This window comes from Bombus vancouverensis, unplaced genomic scaffold, assembly GCF_051014615.1.
Source record: "Bombus vancouverensis nearcticus unplaced genomic scaffold, iyBomVanc1_principal scaffold0038, whole genome shotgun sequence".
NCBI lineage: Eukaryota > Metazoa > Arthropoda > Insecta > Hymenoptera > Apidae > Bombus > Bombus vancouverensis.
This window is the reverse complement of record NW_027468929.1, coordinates 560993-586831: the sequence shown is the minus strand read 5'-3', so window position 1 is coordinate 586831 and position 25839 is coordinate 560993. Positions and strand designations below refer to the sequence as shown.

Genomic DNA, 25839 nt, shown 5'->3' with positions numbered 1-25839 from the left:
GTATGAGAGAATGCAGTTGCAGAATAAAGTTTTCTCAATATTAATAAATTTTTGCAATAAAAAATCCAATTGAAAATATTCCAGGTGGTGTAGTGTACTAAGCGAAGTACAAGCGTATCAATTAAAATTACGTTCCAAAAATGTATCCCGACCGAAAAGTTTCAGAAGTTGAAACAAGCTCCTCAGTGATTTTAAAAACCCAACGTCTTTTCAATTAAAAGGTTCTCCATTTAATATTCTTTGATCGAGAAACTTGTCAATTCAAAATCAGATGTTTCAAAATGCTGAACCATGTCAACTATCGTAACTTTTTATCAACGGGGAGAGAAAGTAAACGAAACGCTGGGAAAATACAAGAGAAAAGAAATTACATGTTGTTTAAGAGTTTATCTCCTCTCGAGCGAATAAACTTTTCTCTCGAGAAATTCGTTGACTCGCACGATCTCTACGTCTCGAATTCTCGCGACTCTGCTTCTCGAGTGCCCTTGGTCACGGCATCGATTAACTTATTAAGAACCAAGTAGCAAAATAATACATAAAAATTGTGTAAACGCAACGTTACGGTGAAAACTCTCTATGATCGTAAACTTGAATCTCGTGTTTTTCATTTTTCATTTTTTTTTTTTTTTTTTTAGACACAATCATCTTTTCTTCTGAATTTCTTTCTAGAAGAAGAAATGTTACGTCGTGCTAATAGATGGACAGAAATGCTGTGCAATTCTAAGTTTCCGTGATAATTTTCATAGTTGAAAATGGTAATTATCATCGTCTAGGCTTTCTTTGACGAGCATGTATGAAATTTTAGCCCAATGCAGGGTTAAGCTCGTGCCTCGACCGCATTATGCAACCCAGTTTCGAAGTTCAGGAGGGACGTCGGTCAAACAATGGTGTAACCCGACCTATGTGGTAATTGCAATTAATCTTCTCAATTTATTTTTGTTGTCCCGTCCCACGGGCTTCCTTGCTTTTTAGAATGTATCGATTTACCTGGAAATCGTGTCCGTGGCGAACAATCCAAATTCGATTTCAAGTTCCATTCGCTGGGACAATAGACTTGATCCGTCGCGGATTTTTCTTTCGTTTCTGTTTTGCACTTAAATTCAGGTAATTCTTTCACGCGAGACCATCTTCAGCGAAATATGTATTCTTGGAATTGTAGACAATTTTACTAATATTATATTTGTTAGAAATATTTTTGAATATACGTAAATATTATTAGAAAATTATTGAAAGATTAATCCTATGTGTGCTATATCTCTATTCCCGCGGAGGACTTTGTTTTGAATTTTCCAAGCGTCCATAACAATGTATTTTGTAGTGTTTTATTTGAATTACATAGGACTGAAGATATCTCTTCACTGTTCCTTTAGGTTTTCAAATTAAGAAACGTTGAAAAACTCTCTATGAAAAATTAATAATTGAAATATTGTATCATAAGATTGCATGTTAAATTTGGTTTATTTCAGTACCAAGTAACGATTTGTTAGATTAAATTCGTGTGAACCGATCGAAGTTAAGAACATAATGAGAGTACAGATTTTTTTTATTGAGAGATCAAATTAAAGATTTTGCCACTATTGTTTCGAAAATTCTTCATCATTTGTGAAACACGTTCTCTCAGAATTTAAAGTCGATCGGTTTTCTAATCAGAAACAAACAAATTGTTTGGTAAATTTATTATCACTTACGAAAATCACAATTTTTCAGTCGACAAGGTTTCCTGGCATGAAATATACGACAAAATTACGTGTTATTTATCGATAAGATTATTTCTCCACTGCCTCGGATTAACTCGAATTCACGCAACTAAATGCAGCAGATTTTTCTCCGGTACACATCTTAATTGCACGTTCGTCGCGATTAATCACAGTTTGATACAATGGAATGAAAGATGCATTAATTATTTCTGCGAAACGCGCTTCCACTAAGCTAACGACTTACAGTTCTCTTATATTTACCCCGCCAAAACAAAGAAATGAAAAACCACCCTCTCAACACTAAGATTGCTAAATCTGTTAAAATGACACAGACCGATTTTTCGTTTGTACATTACAATTGGCAAAATTGTTACGGTTTTCGTTATATCGCTTCAATCATAATTATTTACGCTATTGATCAAACATTTGTAATAAAATTCAAGAATTTAAGAGAAAGTCAGTTCAGGACTTTGTATTCTGTTAGAAAACTTTTACATCAGAATTCTATCGAACTGAAGAAAATTACCACTGACAAATTTATCGTTTCAAAACAAAAATTACTAGGAGTAATTCGATGTAGCTATAGTTTAACAGGTTTTTAAAATGTGTACATATATTTTTACACATATTAAACCTTCATAATTCGAATACTAAAATCCTACAAGTAAATGTGATAACATTTCTCTTGACAATCTTTGCATAAAATATCTAAGACAAACTTTTAACGACTCGATCGAGGATAAAGAAAACCGATAGTCTTGGGAGAAAGACACCATATCATATTCACTTTTTTAGAGATTCTTAATGAGAAATAGTTTGGACAAACTGTAAATCCAGAAGACTCGCTACGTGCGTAAATGATGTAGAGACATCAGAGAGAAAGGAACCGAAATCGACGCGTAGGAACGTCGGTTTTTAGAAATATTCCATCCAATGTACCGATGAAGCAATGTACTCACGACAGAAATTCGAACGAAATCCTTTCTGGTCCTAGCCGCTACCGAAGAATAATGGCCGTGCAGAGGATTGCCACTTCACTCATCGCCGACTAACCTTGCACTAAAGCTCTGTCACCTCGCTCTGGCAACGATAACAAAACTTGCGGACGTAGTTCAGCATTTTAGAGGCCCTGCATTCGATCAGGGTACGTGGAGAGCGTGCCAGCGTGTAATTCTTCGCCACTTAGAGTGGGTCATTAACGATGCCCTCCACGATCTTTCGAAGCTCGCGTAATTCTCGTGCACGCGCTTCTTATCCTCTTTATTCTTTTTCGTTACGTTCACCTTCTTTGCTTCTTTTCTTTTTTCGATCGAAAAATGCAAGATAAAGTTATGATCTTCGTTATTCGCTGACTCGAGTCGATTATTAGACTATGTGGATTTTTAAACGTTCGCGGGCAGTTGAAAAGGCTTTCGATGAGAACATTCAACGAATGTCGAAAGCATTGTGATTTTTAAAACGCACGATCCTCTACGAGGAGATCTAATTTTCTATAGTAAACTTGTTCCATATTGTCGTTGCTACTATCTACCATATACTTATTACGCGTGGTTGATAGATGGTTATGCAACGTACATTCTATGCATTTTTGAGAAACTAGAGAAGCTTTGAATAAAAATCACTACTGCATCATAAAAATATTCTATTTTTCGATGGATTCGGTGCTACATAAAAAGATGTCGTTCTTCATAGCGATCTTTTGCATAATTTATTCTTGTTAATCTCAACATTTCTTTAATTAATACTCTCCTAATACCTACCCAATGTAAAAATATTAATTTTCATTGAGACATTAATGTGCATAGATAGAACATTAGTGTGGAGTTTTATCCATCTATAGGAAATTTAGAAACGAGAAAATCCGTAAGACGCTCCTAATATACAAAAATGTATTCTTTATAATGTTCCAGAATATTTGGTAAATAAACAAATTTCTGCTTACAATCTATTTCGTTGATCATTCATTAAAGTATAAACTTTGCCTTTTGACATATTTTTTCTTTTTTTCTCTCATCTAAATAATGTCTTTGATACACGAAAGTGTAAATTTACATAAATATGCTTGATCAAATTTGATTCTCACGCGAATAGTATAACGATGTGTTGTCACGATAAGCATTTTTGTATTCGAGTAAAGTCTGATCGAAAAAGAGGACTGAAGAGGGTTATACGATGGAAGAGAGGCTTGCAGAGAAGCTGGGAAACAGTTTACAAGTCGGGCTAGGAAATGGAAGATTGAGTAGTTTAGTTGTATGTTGGAAAAGAGGTTATATGAGAGGGACTGGGAAATACAATCGAAAAATTATGCGTTCAAGCTTATTGAAAAGAACTTTTTTTAAGAGTGTTCGTAATATATTCATCGTACATGTTTTAAGGAATTTATTTGATACATCTGAGATTTATGTAGCTTTTGCTTGTGTAATTCTGCTCATTTCTTATAGATGCCTTTTCTTTGTCGCAATATAATGTTATTCTTAACATGCAATGACATTTCCAATGGTGTTCCCTATCCTCGCATAATACGTATCGGTAATTCTGTCATAATACTTCATCTATGCACATATGCAGTCGACTACGTCAGCGATATGTGTAATACGTTTGTATCAGCTTTAAGATTAAACAATACTGCTATTGAGTTGGAAATTCATCCGATTGTTCGCATCGTACAGTGTGTAGTGTAATAGTGGATATTAAACAATAAATATTTGCTACGATATGTATAACTAATTGCTTCAGTTCGCAGTCAGAATTAGCTCAAACTCGCGCTATATCTAAAAAAATGTTCTTAAGTTACACAGACGGTTGTCTGTCATCTCGGAAGATGCAGTCATTGAAATCAGCGTTTGAATGTCATATTTTCTGGATGATATAATTTTCATCGGTAAAATTAGAACATATGAATTATCACAAACCAGGAATTAAGCCAAGTTTACGCAACGTGTTTATGCACCAGTTATAGTTTACATAAGAAATTCCAAATTATTTACATAATACGTCATACTAATACGTCAAAAAAATCATTTACTAAAATCCATGTCTCATCGAAATATGAAAAATACGAAAAAGAAAGCAGGAAACTATGGAGAACGATAGAATTCGATCGAGGAATCGGTCTCGTTCGGATAAAGAGGCTCTAGAACGCACGCAGGCCTAGTGGCCCCGATACTGGAAGAGGCCTCCATTGTGCGAAACCCACGAAGATGGAGATAACGTAATGAAACTAACTGGCTTGCTCTGACCAATTAACCAACCCAACTACAGCATAATATTTAACGTACACTCGCCGCCTTCCCCTGTTCACGTGGCCACGTTTACGCGATGGATATAGCGTTACATGAAAACGCGTTGCGAGGGAATCACGCGTGATGATGAATTCGCTCACGCGGATCATCCCAGCGTGAGTTACAAGTACCTTCACGCGATTGACGGATCAAATATTCATGGCAATTCGATTGGAATTATATTTGTGGGCCATAAAAATATTCACCTTCGCGATTTTATCGATCTATTCAAGACAGATTGGAAATCGATGTGTCGGAGATGAAAGAACACCGGAGCCTTTGGAACTTTGGATAACCCCGCAACATTGTAACCTAGAGTCTACTATAGCAGTAATTAAACAATTGTAGTTATTTAATCCGATTGTAATTGTTCGAGATTGGTGATAGTGAGCTCTGGCTCGAGGCGACAGTCTGTCGCCCAACGTAGCCGCGGCCAACGGGATGACAAAAGGACGTACTCACAAAGTCTAAGTCTGGTTAAAACGTGAAATAACCACTGATCGCGAAGATGTTACTCTTTAGTCGATGAGATCGCGAGCGAGAATGACTTTCCCGTCCCGATGATACCACGGAGGAAAACTATATTGGGGCGTGTCTAAGGACACGAGATCGGATTCGTCGAGAAAAGCCTCCGTTCAGAAAGTAGGGGAAATTGTCGTTGCCGCTAATTGGTCAATCTCTATACCGGTGGTTAGAAAAAGATGCTAGCTGTTTTCGAGGGGAAGTTGCTAGTGGGAGACGCCGCTCCTTGAAAAATTGGTCTCCCCTATTTTCCCGTAGTGGGGACAAAGCTTGTTTGTCTGTTTGATGGATTTTAGTTGACTAAATCTTAAGATTTATAACGAGCCCTCGAGCTAGCTGAACATGTACTGTGGAGACGCATCGACATCTGGCAATTATCTTACTCCAGGAATAGGGTCTGCGCGTGGCGAGCCACGGGACAAAAACCGTTGGAATATTTACTGTCACGTGTCGCCACGAATATTTCTTTTAAGCTATAATATTTTAAGCTTTTGAGCTATAGGATTACTCCATACCTTTGTTAAACAAAGCGTTCATCCCTTGGCCGCGGCTACGTTGGGCGACAGACTGTCGCCTCGAGCCAGAGCTCACTATCACCAATCTCGAACAATTACAATCGGATTAAATAACTACAATTGTTTAATTACTGCTATAGTAGACTCTAGGTTACAATGTTGCGGGGTTATCCAAAGTTCCAAAGGCTCCGGTGTTCTTTCATCTCCGACAGATGAAATATTTTTATTCTCTGATTTATAATTTTGGAAGTGTAAGGATTTCGTCGAGTGAACGAAGAATATTCGTAACGGAGTACCACGTCTTTAAATCAGGAATTTTTGATAAATAAGTAACGTAAGGTTTTCTGAAGCAGATTACTGCAAAAAAAAGAAATTCATCATAAATATTTATAATATTAGATAAATATTAAAAATGCCTTTTTATGCAAATGCGAGAGGTATATTACCATGAGACTGCGTTCGCATGATAACGATGATAATGGTCGCAGAAACTGTTTTTTGCCTAACGGTATTTTAACATAGACATCGTGTTTTTTGATGGTTACAAAAAAAAAATTAAATTTTATAGATTATGTATAATCAATTAATTCAGTGATCAGAATTTTAAAGAAACTTTTTAATAGAATAAATGAGAACTCGAAAGGGCAAATACGTGGAATTGTAACGATGTGTTAAGGTGTAGGAAGATTTAAGATTAAGCTGTTACTGTTAATTTGTGTTTCCGCCTGTTTGCACGCGTCTGACCATAGACAGGCACGCTCTACTGCGGCTGCCAGGCATCCGCTGCACGTGAGCAATCGTATTTGAATATAACATCTGTTTGATTTGTTTTTACCAACTTTGTGTACCACTAATTACCAGTGGCGAAATTCAGAAATTATTTCTATTTCCTCGAAACAAAAAACATAGAATCTCGTCTTTTTAGATATATGATTTTACTTAGATATGTCTTACAGTTCGAACACCTAACCGATTTTCTGTACATTTAGTATTTATAATAATAGACTTTAGACTAGCTTCACGTACGAATATACAGGGTGGTTGGTAACTGGTGGTACAAGCGGAAAGGGGGTGATTCTACGCGAAAAAAGAAAATATAGAATAGAAATCTTTCGTTCGAGGCTTTGTTTTCGAGAAAATCAACTTTGAATCTTATCTCGTTATAACGGATCTCACTGTAGATCGTTGTCTCGATGGAAAAATTAAGAAAAAAATTTTTATTCTATATTTTCGACTTCTTTCACCCCCTTTCCGCTTGTACCATCAGTTACCATCCACATCCATTCCATATACATCCTGTCCATAAAATTATGAAATACCTACATTTTTCAATTATGTTCAAAATTCTACAGACCTCCCCCTTCCCCGAAATCTCATTTTGCGCTTTCGTCAATCATAAAAGTTTATTTGCGAAAACAAGCAGCCCAAGAAGAACAATTTGCGTCAGTCTAAAATTACCATCACGCATCAAGGAACGTACCTGACGTCAACAAACCTGAAGTCCCTCCCATATTTAACTCTACTAAGCCAACCACGGGAGTTCCGCGTTCAAAATACCAATCGTTCGTTTATTTGCATGAGAAAGGATTTGTCGGTGGCTGGGGAGGAAACGAGCCGAAGCGCGGATAGGTGAATGTCGGAAGAGAAGGGGAAAACCTTCCGAGTCCTGAAACAATTTTCGTTTCGAACAGCTCGTCCTGCTGGTGGGGAGGGTTGCATAAATATTCGAGGCTGCGCATCGTGCTCGACATAGCTGGAAACTGCTGGCAAGCGAACAAGTGGTGGAGAAGGAGCACCAGGACCTTAGTTTCGCCACAGCTCAGTACCAGTTGCGCTCAATACGAGTGTTTATCCAACCTGCTCGAAAGGGTGGAATTCCAACGTGAAGACATTGAGTTCGGTGACATCGGTGAGTTTAAATCCACTATATCTTCTATGAAATCATCGTCACGCTAAATGTAGTTACAAGAAATCATTCTAATTTATTTCTGTGTGTAATTTCTTTTCTTCATTTCGCGTGGTTTCTTACTTGGTCAAAAAGGTGAGGAACTTTTATGCGAGGATACTGTTGATAAATTTGCATCGTCCATCCTTTACTGAATTTATACGCAAGACCATCGACGTTGAGTTTCGCTCGATCATTGTCTATCGAATAATTATAAAATTTATTCTGATTTTTGTGCGTCTTCGGTCCTTTCCTTAGCTTTGTCCGATTCTTTTTTATTTGATCTGATTGATTGTAGCAATTTAAATACGAGGAGACTGCTGGTCAGTTCGAATCGATTATTTTCTGTGCAGTAATCGTAGCAAAATGAATATATTCTAATTTATACGTGTCCTTTGTCCCACTTTGTGCCCGCTCTTTTTCCCCTACTTTCTACTGTTTCGAGGCATGAATGAATCCTCTGAACTTGTTGCTCTGGCAGTGAATGAAAAGTGAAGTTTAGGATTGGAAAGTGAAATGAAAGTTTCAATTCCTCGCTTGTGTTTCACTTGTGGAAAGAATCTTCATCAGAAGTTTGACATTTTTGATAGACGCAAGTGTTTGTGCTTACATTTTGATTTTAGAAAGAATTTTGAATTGTATATGTCGATTACGTATATTGGTCATTTAAAAAAATCATAAACACTGTTCAAACTTCTAAGGTACAATAAGAAAAATACAATGTTCATCATTTTATCTTTCCCATGCATTACTGTACTATTACTTAGTGCTGGAAGTTATAAATACCTCTTGTCGTAACTTATCAAAATGTTCTGCTCAATGATATAGTCCCATTCATCCCCTGTCATTCCCACCCACCATTTACATCTCATAACATAATAATAAAACAGTACTTGACATGATTAATAACATATTAAAAGCATCACCTAGAAGAGATGAATTATTTCATAATATAAACTTTCATGTTTATTAATCCCTTAATGTTTTTGTATTCTAATACTTTTGTATATCGCTTAAGCTGTAGGTTGAATATGCAAATTAATATTTTTATAGATATAATTTAAATAATACTCGATAATAGCACTGGATAATATTACATCGAGTACTATTCCTCAAATATTTTACACGTTTTTCCATATTACATAATGGAACATAATTTTTGTCTAAATTACGATGCTTCTAATTAAATTTAAATATAAACGAAAGATTGCTTTCCTTCAAAGTTATTGAAATTCGTAAGAAAAGCGAAAGACAAAACAGAATCGATGTATCGATTAATTCCTTAAAAATTTCTACTCGATAACTGGCCCTTAACATTTCACGAACTATACGCGTTTTAATATTCATGGTTACAAGAAAGTAAGAAGAAAGAAGCCGAAATAGGTCGACGCGTGTTAGCGGCATATTTTTTATTCATGTACCCACTTCAAAGTCGTCTATACGTACCTCACCGACCTAATACGAACAGCTCTCTTTTCGGTCTCCTCCCTTTTATTTCTCTCGCATTTTTCTTCTTCCATTTCCTCCTCCCCCCCCCCCCCCTCACTCCCTCTCTCTCTCTCTCTCGTTCGTTCCTTTGGCCTGGATATTTTTCGCGTGGTTCGAGCAACGATGAATTTCCGTGCCGCGAAATTGATGACACGAGGGATAATGAAAATTTATCGAGTATAATAGCCGACGTTCTGATCAAAGACCAAGCCAATCCGTGCCTAAAAAAAAAATTTTTGGATACCGTCAATGAAGCTGTATTATATTTACATATAAACTATATTATATATGGGACGCGGGTGTTCTATATTAAACATAGCTAAATATAGGTAAATGCAATTAAATAGAGTTAAATATACCGTAATGAAATATATTTAGTTTATGAAACTTTTCCTAAATTAAATGGGAAAATTATTCGCATAGTTGGAAATTCGTATAGTATCTATAATAAAAATTTATAAAATAACAAGACAGCTCAGAGGACTTTTCAATATTTTTTATTTCGATATATATACTGCATTTCCATTAATCTTCGTTTCAGATATTTTTAAAAGGTACTTATTAATATCACTTCTAGTCATTTTTTAACATTATTCGATAAAGTTACATTAACAAAATCGTGTTTTTCAATTATACCATTTACTACTCTTTATCTTCATGATTATAATTGATTATACAAGTATCCCATATATCGTAATGAAGCAATTGTGTATAGTTGTAGCATTGTAAAGTTATGACTCTGAGACAACAAAATCGTAAAAATTCTTAAAAAAATTGGCTGACAGAATATCCTACCAAGTATTATTTTCAGCGAAGCAACAGGTTTTGTCAAACGTATAACCTTTATAAATTTCTGACGTAAAGTATTTCAAATCTATCTTCTCCAAAAAGAAGAACGTCGTAGGATAAAATTGTACATTTTAAAATGTACATTGTAAAATTATACATTTTCGATTAATGAGACACACTAAATATTTGAATGCTACGAAACTCGTAAGAACCAGTTGTACTATACTTTAACCAGTTACACATACTAAACGGTATCAAGTAACTTATCGATCAGTATCGCTTTCCTTTAATATGAAAGAACGAAATAAACGTAGAACAGAATTTTTACGAACAGAGAAAGTATTAGGTTGTCCGGAAAGTGTCTTTCTTTCGCAAGCGTGTCTTTTACAACGATGCACCTTCGTACAAACGTAAAACCAAGTCTGTGAAATTTATCTCAACAGAACAAATTGGATCGTACGTAATTCGACAAAATAATATAAAACAAAAAAACGTTGTGCGTCTATTATTTCCTCATAAAACGAAAGAAACTTTTTGGACAAGCTAATAGTTTTCGAAAGATTTACGACTTGTCTATGGAAGACGAGGGATTGAAAGAACGCCGAAGAATGAGGTTCAATGGATGAACCAGCAGGAAGTTCTCGAAGCAGCCGCGAATGAAAGTGAATCGAAACTGTAAGACTGTTACGACTTTTCCTCTCCGATATTCGTGAATTGAATCACGGTCAACTCAGCTTGAAAGAGAAGTTCGATTAAAAATCTTCTATTGTTAAATTCCTTAGTCACTCAGGCAGATCCATGCGATTAACTCTTAATTAGTATTCTTGGTACAGCAATAGTTACTCAATTTTAGAGTTTCAATAATATACGTTGATTTGTACTTCGTACTTTACGTAATAAGTATCATTGATATTATTTACGGCGTAACACTAAATAATAATTTAAATTTCAATATTGAAATTCTGTAATCATATATTAAAATATTGAAATTGTATACTGAAAGTATTTCATTCTGTTAGTTTAATTTGCTCAGGAGCCACGCTGATCACCTTCATAAATTCAAGCACAGAGAAAAATAACAGAAAACAATTACAAACGCTTTTGAAAATTTACCTTGGAGCCTGTGACTTTTTACAATTCCTTGCGATAGATAATTGCAAATTTGGAAAAATAGATCGTTCGTTTTTTAGCATGCTGAATATTAATTATATACTTAAATAATTAAATCGAGGAATTTTATATTAATTTTATATTTTTCACAAGGCTGATCAGTTTCTCGTGTGAAAATCTCAATGAAAAGAATTCATATGCTATTATTAAATTAATCCTCGTCTTAAATCCTCGTTACTGATCTAATTTATACAAAATAAGGTTACACACTTGCAACAATAAAGAAGCTATAGAGCGGCGAAGATATCCTCAAAGAAGGAGAGAAGAATCAATTATACGAGCCATTATTCGCCACTTACCTAATCTTAAATCTAACTGCAATTGTCCTTTGTTAATTTTATGATTTCCATTACGCGAATCGAGTTGAGTGTAAAAATTCTGTTTTACGACTAAACCATATTTACGACTAAACGAATCCTTACAAAACATATATATAAACATAAACATATATATAAACATTATAATGCAGAGATTGGAACACAATTCAATTTCGTGGACAGCATGTGTTCGTGATCAATCGACGCGTCAGATAATTTATTATTGAATAAACTGGCCGGTGGCGTCTGCGTTTCATGATTGGCAAGTCGATAACGATACAACCGATAGGTAACCGAAATAAATGTTCTACATCTGCGAAGTAAACGTTCTTCTACTAAGCTTTCGACGAGTGAATATTTCTCTTCTTTCTTTCCATCGATAAATCGCGTATCTCTTAGTAACATTCAACTAAATTTTACAAATTTCACCATAGGCAGAGTAATTCTATAGCCGAAAGATAGAAAAAAAGAAAAAAATGGAACAGCGAAAGAACCAAGTCAATTTCCCTCTTTCATCCAGTTTCAGAGCGAAATACGACATATATGATATTTTCATGCTTCAATTTACGATCAAAGGATATTCAGAGTCGCAACTTTTTATCGAATCGAAACTCCCAAGCTGCATGTTTCACGCAGAGGAAATGGGAGAAAGAGTTACATAAACACTGATAAGTGAGCCAGTGAGAAGTTAAATTGATCGATTCCATTTTCAAACAAGTTTTTTCGTTCTAAGATCCGATCGACTAAATCGCTACACTCACTGCTGATATTTATTTAAATTTATGTTTTTATAGAGCGCGACGAAGGAGAAGAACCTAGACAGAAATTTATTTTACTTACTGAACTATTAATAGCTGCTAGACTTTGCATATTTGTACACTTTCGCGCGTATTTTTACATCTTTCAATTTACCGTAAAACCTTATTCACATTGAACTCTTCAGAAACCAAACGATTAATCTCAATAGAGTTAACCTTCTTTACAAACAAGGTATTTCTATATTGCAACTATTTTGAAACATATACACGTATGAAATATAAACATATTTTTCATCCTAATTCCGGACACTCTTTTCACATGAATTTCGTCAAAATTATGCGGCCTTGCGATTAAAAGAAATTTTCTCGAGAAGTGTCGCGATTAGGCAACTTATTGGTATTAACAGATTATTAACAGAAAGACAAAATAAACTCTGTTACACAAATCGGATGATCAAGTTTTCGGAGGAGAAAGAGAAAGAGACAGAGAGGGGGAGAGAGAGAGAGAGAGAGAGAAACAAGATTTATTGAAGGGAGGATGAGGGAACGGAAATACTTTGAGGAAACACTTTGAGCTCTATGCTTCGACCTGTCCAGCCGCCAATCGAATTAGCATTGATTTTGCGTCCATATCGTGGAACCATGCCGTATTTATTGTTTACCAGGTTTCCTGTGTCCTATGAATTTCAGTTTTTCCGCAAGATGCCGCAAGATGCAGCTCGTTTTCCTTAGACTCCGATGTGAAATCGCGCGAAAAAGTAAGAATGAAGGCGTTTCCATTGGATCGCGATTGCACTTTATCGTATTAATTAACTCGACATTACAGCGTAGTCCTAGAAAATCGTATTAATCGAGGTAATCCGATGCAATTGATTCACGGCCAGCGTACTGCTGCGCATCACGCGAGTCGTTGTCTCAATTATTGAATTGCTCGTTGCGAAGTATTGTAGCGGAACCTCGGAAACGAAATTAACGATGTAATTGGGGACAGGATGCATTGTAACGATGGAAAATATTTTAGTTATAACAGCTAATTCGAAGGTTGAAAAATATCGATCGAACTGTTTGCTGGTGTTCGCCCAAGGATTCGAACATGTAGGGGTATAGTGGTTGAACAATTAGATCTGGTCATATCTGTTAATTTTTCTGTCGTTATTGCATAATTCATTGTATTCTTTGGTTTACTATATACACGTATCCCGTTTGATAAATTATATTTCTAATTTTCGTTAATAATATTAATACTTTGCATTCGAAGGTTTCATTTATTCATATTACCAGATACTCCAAGTAATTTCAGTAGAAAGAACGTGTTTTCGTATAATTGGTTAAATATATGCGTAGAATGAAGAGTCATAGCCGCATCACTCATCACCTACTCACTCACTCACTATCATCGCGCAGTGCGATACGATTTTGCTTGGTAGTGTAATATATCTTCGGCCAATACGTCGGTTTATTTTTCTGATTGTATCTTACCTGTTCGTTGCAAGAATACGTGAGATAATTATGATTTGACAGGTTAAGGACAAATTTTTAATTTATTGATTTATTAAATTTTTAATTTATTAATTATTTAATTTATTTGATATTATTAGCGGAGCCCTCGATTGCGAAGGGTTATAGTAGCGTCGAATAAAATTGAAATTGTTAATAGATCATTTTCTGATATTATATTTCAATGGATCTTCGTGGAAATTGGAATAATGTCTGATTCTATTATTTATCTTAGAAAACTTGAAAAACTAATTAATTATTCGTATCGAATTAGTAATATTCGTTTGTTTGTAAAATGTACTTGTCAAGATAGTATTATATAAAAATGCTGAATCTCGACAGGTTAATTTCTCATGTGAGTTTTCACGAAGCTTGAAAAAATAGAATTTGTAATTAGTGTTATTTGCAACAGACATTTATTTTCCCTGAAACCTATGTAGGTCACAAATATTCCTAGTAGCAATGAGTGTGAACTACATTCGCTTCTCTATGTACGTACATATGTACTCTCAAAATTTCATTAAAATCGTTCTTACGTTATTTGAAAATCCATTCTAAAATCGATTCTATGGTGACAACCAACGGTGTAACTTTATAATTCGACGAAATTTTCCAATGCGTTTCAAACAGACAAATTTTTACAATCCCAATATAGAGAAGGTATAAAAATAAAATAGTTATTTTTCTTGCTCGGTTCTAGATGAGAACAATAAAAGTTGCGTGGACAGTGATTAAATTGCTTTAAGGAAAAACCTCCTATTTTTTGTTTTATATATTGACTTTTTGTTGCAATATTTTCCAAGAGCTTCGACTGGCATCGAGTCGTGTAAAATCGTAGAAAAAGGCGCTAGTATTCTTTATAGTTGCATAGCTTCCATCATCGCCTGGGTAATAGGCCTCGCTTCGTCTTTGACGCGACAATCTCGTTACCAAGACTTCGATCCTCGAGTTGCTTAATGCGATATCGACATCAGAACGATGCCTCGACGAGCAATTCATCAAAAAAGTTTTTTAAATTTTATTCGTGTAATCTCGAAAGTGACTCGATATTGACCGAGAATAATACGATGTTTCATTTATTTGTCGAAGCTTGGGTGAAAATTTTCCGCCGACAGATTTTTGATTGCAACCAACGACATTTGAAATTACTGACACGAGAAATAGAAATTTATTGTCATAACTAGCAACGTTGTAAATTGTTCGTATTTGCTTTGATACGAAGATGAATTGGAAATTATTAAAATTTAACAATTTAATAGCATTTACAATTATTCTTATTATCTCATTTAATTATATCATAATTGACAATACAGAAGTGTCACTGTTTCTGTATACCTAAATATATTATGTAGTATCGTTTGTTTTTTTACAATAACTGTGCAATTCCATCGTATTGATGCCTTTTCTACTGTAATTCTACTCCTAACTAATTACATTGAATCAACGTCAGTCATTCGCATAATAACAATTCTATTCCCTGATATTCCCAACCCGAAAGCAAATATCCTCTTCCAAATTGTTGCGTATGTATAACCATCCGATTTCTATAGTGATATATTAGCCGTACTGTATTATGTGGATTCTTCGTTGTACGAACGTAAGTAGTCAAGTGAAATTTGTGATGTTCCTTGATCTATGTACGTTACGATCAGTTTGCAACAGGCAACGGCAGTTTTCCCGAGTCGTTGCACGTTCAGCAAGAAATTAATCAGCAGTGAAGAAAAATATAAAGTTCCCCTGTACTTCTGACTTTGTACTCTGTAATGTCACGGTTTCTAATCTTTCATCCATAGTTCACACTTTAAGAAAAATTAATCAATTACATTAATTACGTTGCTTAAAATCATCAAATTTATCTAGTCGGTTAAGCGTGTAAAATCGACGAACGGAAGATTATTCAATGAGAAAACTCGACATTACCAAAATGAACGTTTGCCCATGTTGAAGTAGCATTTAAAGGATGAACGCGATACTCAGCGTCGAGTCGAAAACGTTTCGAGTTCGAGTTTCTATTCGCCTCCATATGAACCCATTGAATAATCGATACGAGTTGCTCGTTACACGGTAATTCCTTGCTTGCAAATTTGAAAGCCACCCCCATAGGCCCTGTTAATCGGTCAGACTAGCGCAGAGACGCGTTTCATTTGCTATAATTCGATCTTCGGACGGTTTAGTTATCGTCGCATTTTGACGCTGCTTACCAGCAGATTAATCTCTAGCAAACAATTGATAGGCGTCACAAACAGACCAGTTGCTTCGTAGTTAGCGAGTCTCTGGACGTTCAGAATATGAGGATCCAGCTGATCCACCATTACAATTAATCGGATTAATTCTCACTCCCTCTCGCCAAGGGATATATGTAATTGATTTTCTGAATCAGGGATGGCTATTCCGATAATATACAGTAAATATAAAATATAGCGAAAATACATAGTAAATCGAATTTTTCCTTTTCATTTCTTAACTTTATCTGTTCTCAAGATACATAGCTTTTGCAGTTTTCCGTAATGGGACAGAAAGCGGAACGTCTTTAGGCTACCATCTTTTTCTTTTTACAATTTAAATTCGTTTCTTCAATGTCCGTTAGAACATTTTCCAACCAATATTTTCTAAAATTTCACACGTATCCTTCCTTCGCTATAAGACGCGAGATACACGTGTACTTCAGCATCGACGTGTCTTCAACTCATCGACGCCTCTTTCTCGGCGTTTCCCATAGTCCGTTTTCCATTCTGTCCGCGTTTCAACCCCCGACCACATTTTCTGTGCAACGTGTACACACATCCAAATATGGGTTGACTGCGACACGGGAAAACTCAGCGTTAGAAACGAACGAAGAAGCGCCTAACCATCGTGAAAGCGATGTGAACGCGGAAATCGGACGAGGCGAAGTTAATTTCGACTATCAGCCAGCTTTGGGCAATGAATCTCGACGATTTCCGCGAGCATATTGGACTTATCTGCTCCAGCACGCCTTACAATCACGATAACACCTTCTGTTGCACGCACGTGAACACGCAACCCCCCCGTTACCCTCGAAACGAGCGGTCAGAGATCCGTGAACAAGATTGAAATTCGTTACGGTTACGGAAGCCGTTTACGAGCCTATGGATTACGAGGGTCGTTTCGAAGAATGCAGTGAGCGATCCCATGGAGCGTAATTCTTAGCCCATTAACGGGCAACGTTGCGTTAGCGAATTTCATCTGTCACCTTTTCCCAAATGAATTTGCGTTATCGAATTCTATTTGTTAACATTATCACCACGACAAGCAATTCCAAGGATGAGCTTCGCGTTTACCTCGTCTCTACTTTTTCTATCTGGATTCTATAATTTCATGAGTTTCAAAGGATGTGGATAAAACGGCATTATGAGAAACTGTTGGTTGATTCTTCAGGGGTTGACGTAGTTTTGAAGAAATTCTTCCAGGGACCGGGAAGAATATTAAACATTGAAATCGGATACAGTACCAATTCTGAGAACTTTGAAAATGACACGGTACCACAATGTCGCTATAGAGACCAATATAGTGTTACTCTAGAGGCTTTCACTGCTCGAATTGTCACAATTATTTTTTATACTTCCGATCCTTGATCATGCCAAAGCGTTATTTTTAAAAAATAAAATATATAATAGAAGTGTGTATAGAACAGTTGAAAGGGTCCGTGTAACAGACTTTCGTCGATGATCTATACAACTAAAATTCTTAATATTAAATTCAATTCTTAGAATATTCAAATCTATCTATAGTTTGATCGAATCTTCGATTATAAATCGACGTAAAATTTTTGGACACTACAAGCGTAGCCATCGTTCAGTATCTCGTAAACGTCTGATGAAGAAGTACATGTTACAAGGCTTATACGTCAAATCTATAGAACACCTGAATATAACTGACTTCCCAATATTTCAATATTCCAGGTCCCACAGCTATATCGGATGTCGATTAATACGAAACATGAGAAGTCAATCAATCGATATGTTCAATGGCACGTAATCTTGATAAAAGCTGTACAAACTTGCAGTCCCTTCCTTGTTTATAACGGGAAATTGAATACTTTGTAATTAAATTGTAGAAACAGAAGCAATAAAATGTTGCGTGGCCTGTCGCAATAACGTAACGAATCGATATAATGGTTGCCACAGATTAACTAATTAATATGAATCCCGCGATCCTCCATCGCAGCTGTCTTTATTTCCGCGTAGTTTGTGTCGAATTCGTCGCGTTTCATCGTGAGAAATCTTCAGCCGTTCCAAAAGTTTCGTAAAGATTAATCCTTCATAATTGAAGAGCGGAAGTAGATAAAGTTGCCAGTATCGAAACTAAAGTTTTCTGGGAAACGACTGTTTATGAGAAATTGTTTGTTTATGGGAATGTTATTTATTAGAAAAATATAACGATACTTATTTATTACGCATATTATAATACTTTATATAATTTTACGATATCTCTATTCTATCGTTTCAAAGATCTGTTAATTAACGATAAAAAAAATATCTTCTTTATATCTTAAGAGAAGATATGTAAGTCCATTATGTAGTTTGCTTAAGAAGGTCAGTAGAGATTTTCTTATCTGATGGGATAATTGAGGCAGATTTATCTACGCACATGTTCAAGCACAATGGAGGGAGTTTGCTGGCACATGGTGCACACAGTCTAATTTAGGGAACTAATCGTATAACATACATCATACACAACCTATATCACGTATGAAACGTTAAAAACTGTACGAATTATTATGATTACACTTCCCTTCATATTTAGTGATATTAACCTTCATACAAACAACCTCTTCAAGGAAAAACAAAATTCTTTTTCGAAAATGGCACTTCCAATTCTTCTTATTCTCACTATTTAATTGCTAGCCGTATCAAGTAACAACGAAAAAAATAATAATATCTAAACGTTAAGCAGGTCCATATTTTGGGGGATACAATTAAAAAAGTAAATCGTCGGTGGAATATTGTTTCACCTATCAAGAATTTTGGAAGATATAATTAGAAAGGTACAACCTGGGTAGAAAATTGTACTCCTTATCGAGCATTTTTGAAAATATAATTGAGAAAGTGGAATCTGGATAGAAAATTGTTTTACCTACGAAGCATCATAAAAAGTAAGTTTAATAAAACTATACCTTGGATATTTCATATATTTCTTCATATTATACGCATTCGTTAAAATTTTACACTCCCAAACATCCTGCTATACTTGCACAAAAAAGCGCAGTCTAGTAATATCCCCCTCGCTGCTCCTCGCATTTTCTTTCTAATCATCTCTCGTTCGCTTTTCCTGATATTATTCTCAGCGTAAGTTCAGAGTGGCGGTTTTTAAACTCAGGAACGCGCGGCTGTTCGTTAAATGAAATATCAAACGTAAGAATTGCCGCAGTCTTAACGCGAGATAATTCATTTCGTAGCACAGAGCGCACGTCGTTGAATATTAATTCATATCTCATATAAGTTGCGAATAAAAAAAGCAGATAAAAGAGGACAAAAATCCGATAATTACCGCGAATCTTTCCGCAATTTCAAGAAATACAAAAGAAATTTGTTTGTAAGCATGCTACTAAGTATTATTAGAAGTACTGTACTTTCGATATTTTACATATTCTTGCATATCTTCTACATTTTTCTGTATTTTTGTATCCTTAAACTTTCCGTAAACGCGTAAACGTCTGCGCTCTGACAATGACAAGGAAGATTCTACTGATAAAAATAAAGCATCGAATTTCACCGAACTCTCAGAAATGTAATTCTCAGATCACATAAATTAAAAAGAAAGAACAAAAGAAAATACAAATATATATATATATATATATATATATATATATATATATATACATATATAGTATGTGTTGAGGTTATTCGGTGTGTAAACAGAGAAAACACGTGGATAAATTGTAAGGTAGAAAATATATTTAAATAGAAGTGTAATAAGTAAAAATACAATTTGAGCTGGTCCAGATCCGCACGCTAGCTGTGTTACCTAATAACTGAAAAACCCCGAAGCCAACGTCGCCTGTCTACTGTTTATGGCCTGACTTCGTCGCAGTCTTTTGTCTACGCGCTGTCGATGGCTTCAGTGCTTGAGAAAACTAAAAAGGCCAGATGTAGAGTTTTCTTAGAAGTGGTAATCACTTCAACAGTATGTATATAGTATGTATATATATGTATGTATATAGTATGTATATATATATATATATACATACGTAGCCACAAATCAATTTGGATCACGACAGATAAAATAGGTAGCAATAATGTCTCCACGAACATTATCATAATTTATTGGAATTTACATAAAAGCCAAAGAATGCTACTGTTTCAATGACACGGCGTTTTGTAGAGTTAGATAAATATGAATTGTGTGTTTGAACAAGTGTTCGGTCGTGTTTCACGCGACGAAAAAGGAAATCACAAGACAAGGTGTCGCCTCGTTGGAAGCAACAAATCGCAATACGAGGGTGGAAATTGGGTGACACCGGGAGGATTACGAGGGATGAGAAATCTGTCGAGAGCGTGAAAGGCTCGCGGTCACCGGGTTTCTCCAGTTCTGTCGCTTTTAACGCCGAGTTCTACCACTTCGAGGATAGAAGCTGCGAAATATCGAGGCCATTGTCCAAAGATTGTCAAGAATATCCGATGCAACGTCTTGAAATTTACGAGAGCAAGTCTGATAAATTCTTATCTCTGGTACATTCGTGGCCAATTTTTTAATACCCTCGTAACTTGTAACGACAAATAAAAATATTGGTACAGGCCAATTTTTTTTGGATAAAATCTTGTGTGAATTTACAAAAAATACGATTCTTCGTTTAATTTTTTCCCCTTATTGTCTTTACATATTTGGAGTTTAAACGCGTTATAAGTACGTTTTTTTTTTTAACATGATTACGTAGAATTCTTATTCTGAATAAATTATTTGTTTCCGCTTCATAACTGTTTCTAAATTACAGTGCATTTAATCTTGAAATGCACAGTAACATTTTATACTTTTTACGTTCTAAGGAATTTTCAGGATCGGTTAAAAATTAAATTACAGTAATGGTAATACTCAATATTAATGTCAGACGTGGATACTTCACTGTTTCGTATAATAATTTGTTATCTTGGCATCGATCAAGGTATTTAATATACAAAGCGTACAGATTAATAAGAATTTTAATTAATCCTTCTTCTATAGTATTCACCGTTCTTTTCAAGCTCGTACCATTTCAAATAGACTTTCGAATAGATTTCAAAGATTTGTCTGTTCAAATAAAACGCGATCTTTTTTATTTCCCTATCAGTCGTCCCGTTACTGTTCCGTAGTTTCCAACAGATTACAGATTCGTTTAAAAAACATTTGTAACGAAAAACAAAACCACTCGCAGAAATGTTATTCAATATCGCATTTATAACTTTCATAGACATCCTCCTCTCATTGCTATCATTGTAAACAGATTGAAACTTCGTTTGCAAACACTTGCGATTAAAAAAAAAAAAAGAAAAGAAGAATTAATCTTAAACAATTTTATCTTGTGTTCCATTTATAATTTTCATAATTGTCTTCCCGACGTTGTATCATTTTAAATGGCTTTTTTCTATCCATCTATGTTGCAGCGAGATCAACGGTCCTAATTACTAAATTGCACGATGTGTTCATACAAATTCACTTTTTATGAACGCGATGAAACGAAATGAAACCTAAGTAGAGATTTGTTTTCTCATCAAGTATAACGAGTTTTATACTTTGGATAGATTGCCTCGTTGCGAGAAGGTCTTAATCGTTTATAATTGCGATTAAGTAATTGCAATAAGTCATATTTTTAAGAAACGTTCTCACATGCTGTCACACACTCTAATTAGAAAAGGATCATGAAACATTCGGTTTATGATATTATTTGTTTGTAAATCTTCCTGCTTCCGGAAACTTTTTTAAATATGAAAATATTTATATACAAAATTAAATATTTTTTTCAATATCAACACTTCTTGCGTTTATGTTGTCCTAGTCAGAATTATATTATTTCGTGTATCCTGTTGCTTTTTATATGATAGTCCTCCCGTTGGCCGCGGCTTCGCTATCAAGCCTGAGGCCCTCGTCACTAGTGTAACTATCGACAATAAAGGTACCCCACGCGCGACCGGACGATGGAGAACTTCAACGCAGAACCGCTACCTCCCGCGAGCCCTCCCCGGGAGGGCGCCTCGAGCTCTGACTCGGATATTCAGACTCGACATATATATTATTACATATATTATATATACTATTATATCTATATAATATATGTATTTATATCTATAAATATATGTATAAATATATCTATTTAAAAAAATAAAGTTGACCTTCATATATCGCCAATAATATCGCGTGCGTAAAAAGAAACTAATTACATTTAATTATTACATTTACATACATTTAACTATTATTACATACATTTACATACATTTAATTATTATTTTTTTCATAATTATATCTCGTTTGAAATATTTTTCGACATAATTAATTGTTTCAAAAACACATATTCCAGCCTTCTAAATGATTTATTTTGCGAATTATACGAATTATTCCATCTATAAATAAATTGTTCTCTATACACACAAACACGCACACAGTCTGTTAATTACACGAGTTAATTGTAACATTTTTCTCGATAAGTTGACAGAGCAAGGAAAATGAGCGACGGACATACCTACAAACTAATCTACTTCAATGCCCGTGGTCGTGCCGAACATATACGGTATATATTTGCATATACTGGCATCGAGTATACCGACGAGAGGATCCCCGAAGAACTCTGGCCTGAATACAAGGATTGTAAGCGTGAAGAATCGATTTTTACTTTCATCGTTCAACTCTCAGATATCTACCATTTACTCAAACTTTTCTGTATATAAATCTTTCGTTTCACGTGCAGGCTAAACTTACTTAAAGTAAAATTTCATACGGAATAAAGTCGAACTTTTCATTAAGTTTTGCTTCCGTAATATCGTGTTTATCGAATACCAACTTAATTCACTTACGATTCTCGAATTTTTGTGTTGCAATCTTTATTGTTTTCAATGAATCGAAGCATTTCGAATATTTTGAGAAAATCGTAAATAGGTGACTTAAAATAGGAATACAAAAATACTTCTACGTTTCTCGTTAATTTAAAAACTTTTTAGGACTTGTCGGAAAAAAAGGATAAAAAATTGAAATCAGTTCGGAAATGAACAAGAACACAGCTAAAAAGTCGAAAGAACAAAGCAGACATAAAATTCGATCTTCCGTTGCGACATTTCTATCGTAAATAGTATAATAAAAGTTTTACGCAGCATAGTCTTCTGACATTTCTGTATTTCTTTACTAGGCCATGTTGATTAAAACCGAAATGATTTCGATTCATCTATTCACAAGAACGCAACGGCCTCGGAAGCTGTGTTGTGATTTCCTATCGATCGTTTCCCTCTACACAGTGTTCATATGAGCCATGTTTGTTCTTAGCAATGCCTTATAAAAAACTGCCTGTGCTGGAGATAGACGGGAAACCGGTAGCGCAGAGTAACGCTGTGGCGCGATACTTGGCGAGGAAGTACGATCTAATGGGAAAGGACGAATGGGATGCGATGATATGCGACGAGCTCGTCGATACTCTTGGAGATTTGAAGCAAGGTGAGTAACTGATGAGATGACTTTGCATTTGTCTCACCACAGAGACAGACGTTCAAGAATTCATTGTGAAAAGACGAGTACAAACAAGATACGTATGTAGTATCGTGGACGAAAGGCCTGGGAAATATCGGGCGAACTATGAACAGTGTCGCGAGAGCCGAGGCGCCGTCGGGCCCATCAATGTGTCATCGGTCTTTTCAAGTGCATAGTTTCGTGGAAAAGACCTACGTGACCCTGGCTACGAGCGTCTGCAGAACACGTGTGCGGTGGGCCTAGGAAAAGGACAACAGAATGCGACAACGGCCAGAAAGGGGCAGTCGAGAAACAGAGTGCGAGTCGAGGAGCAGAGTGTGCGAGTCGAGGAGCAGAGTGCGAGCGGAGGAGCCGAGTGCGAGTTGAGCGGAGACGGAGGTTGCGAGTGGCGTTGCCGATAGAGTGTGGATTGCGCTGTTTTCTGTACGTTTGGTGTGAATAGTTCAAGTTAAGACACAACCGTCTTTTCTGTCTGATTAACATCTCTATTGTCCACTTTTTGTAAACATATTACATCACGATATTACATATTTTTGGGGGCTCGTCCGGGATTGGACAAGACAGAAAACGAAACGGTTTAACAGAGCTATTCGAGCTAGTTGTGAATTTACCGGTACGCGGTGCGGTAAAAGACGATATCGTTGACTGTTTAAGTTTGTGTAGTGTGAAAAATGGCAAACGTCGGGGACGAACGATTGTCGGGTGAAGAGGGTTCGACGCTGGAGGAGCTGAGGAATAAGCTCGCGCGAATGAACCTCCCTATATCGGGTGCGAGGTCAGTGCTGATTGCAAGGCTGAATCGGGCGTGTAGGGTTGGACAATCGTATCGTAAGGGATCGACGGGCGGTGAAGAGCTAACCGGTCAACGAGATTTAGAAAATGTACAGAGAGCTGAGCGTGATTGCAACGAAGATGAGGATGTTGAGAAAATGAATACGAAGGAGTTGAAGGAGCGCCTCGCTAGTTTGGGTTTAAAAACGACGGGAAGAAAAGTAGAATTACGCGCACGGCTACGAGCGGCCATGGATGGTAATGACATATCGTCGGAAGAAGAAAGCGACGACGAAAGTGAGGATGAAGATGACAGAAAAAACGCCAAAGGATACAAGAGAGGTACGCGAAGGGTGTATCAGGACCGTGACGAATGTTGTCGAAGGGCATGTGTTGGTTCGACACTGAGTTTTAGAGACGTCGAAGATGCATTAGAGTCGTTTAGTGGCGACAAAGGTGAAAATGTCGAACGATGGTTCGAGTCGTTCGAGGAAGTCGCTGATACGTGCATGTGGTCGGATGGGCAGAAGGCAGTCTACGCGAGGAAGCTGCTGAAGGGATCAGCGAAAATATTTGCAAGCTTCGAGTGTCATGCCAGGACTTGGCATGAGTTGAAGAGGGGGCTAGTGAAAGAATTTTCGAGGAAAGTCAACAGTAGGCAAGTTCATCAAAAACTTGAAGAAACAAAAAAGGAGAGTGATGAAGCATGTTTGGCTTACATGTACCGCATGCTCGAAATAGCCAGCCATGTGGACATGGAGGAGGAAGCAAAGGTGGAATACATAGTAGATGGAATAATCGACGACGAGAACAATAAGGCTGTATTGTACGGCGCTACGTCAATCAAAGGGTTGAGGAAGAGGTTAGTGATGTACGAAGAGCAGAAGAGGCGCAGAGCAAAGTCGATTGTGAAGCCGGCTAAAACCCAGAAGAACGGGAAGCCCAGTCAATCTGTAGATGCAATGAAGAAAAGAAGATGCTTCATTTTGCGGTAGTGAGGATCATCTAAGTGTTAAGTGTCCGGAGAGGGGAGAAGGTGTTAGGTGTCTCAAATGCAACAAGCTTGGACATGTGGCGGCGAATTGTACAGCGCGACAAGTAAAGACTTACGTAATCTCAAGACCGGAGAGGAAAAAGTACGTGAAGGACGTGTCGATAGATGGCTGCAGGTTTGTCTCGTTAGTGGATACAGGTAGTGACCTTACGTTCATACGAGCGGATGAGTATGTGAGGTTAGGATCACCACCTCTGGGAAACTGCAAACTTAAGTTTTGGTTCCGCTGGCAATAGTACCTGGGGCGAGTTCACAAGGGTAATGACGGTCGACGGGTGCGACTTTACTGTCACTCTGCATGTTGTCTCGAATAAGGTAATGACAAGACACAGTCTACTCTTAGGTACCGACTTTTTAGACCAGGTAGAG

General features: G+C 36.3%; 1 protein-coding gene across 1 annotated transcript; it reads left to right on the top strand.

Moving 5' to 3' along the window:
* The first annotated feature begins 7758 nt into the window (after window positions 1–7758).
* Window positions 7759–24589, top strand: LOC143304510 (hematopoietic prostaglandin D synthase-like). The gene is made up of 3 exons (XM_076626986.1): window positions 7759–7924; window positions 22617–22775; window positions 23445–24589. Exons 2-3 carry the CDS (start codon window positions 22634–22636, stop codon window positions 23618–23620), a joined length of 318 nt encoding a protein of 105 aa, XP_076483101.1. The 5' UTR covers window positions 7759–7924; window positions 22617–22633; the 3' UTR covers window positions 23621–24589.
* The last annotated feature ends 1250 nt before the right edge of the window (window positions 24590–25839 follow it).

Bases quoted from the DNA above. Each gene is read 5' to 3' on its own strand.
- LOC143304510 (XM_076626986.1), top strand. From the start codon at position 22,634: ATGAGCGACGGACATACCTACAAACTAATCTACTTCAATGCCCGTGGT. The intron at 22,776-23,444 runs GTAAGCGTGAAG...GTTTGTTCTTAG, and splicing joins CTGGCCTGAATACAAGGATT to CAATGCCTTATAAAAAACTG.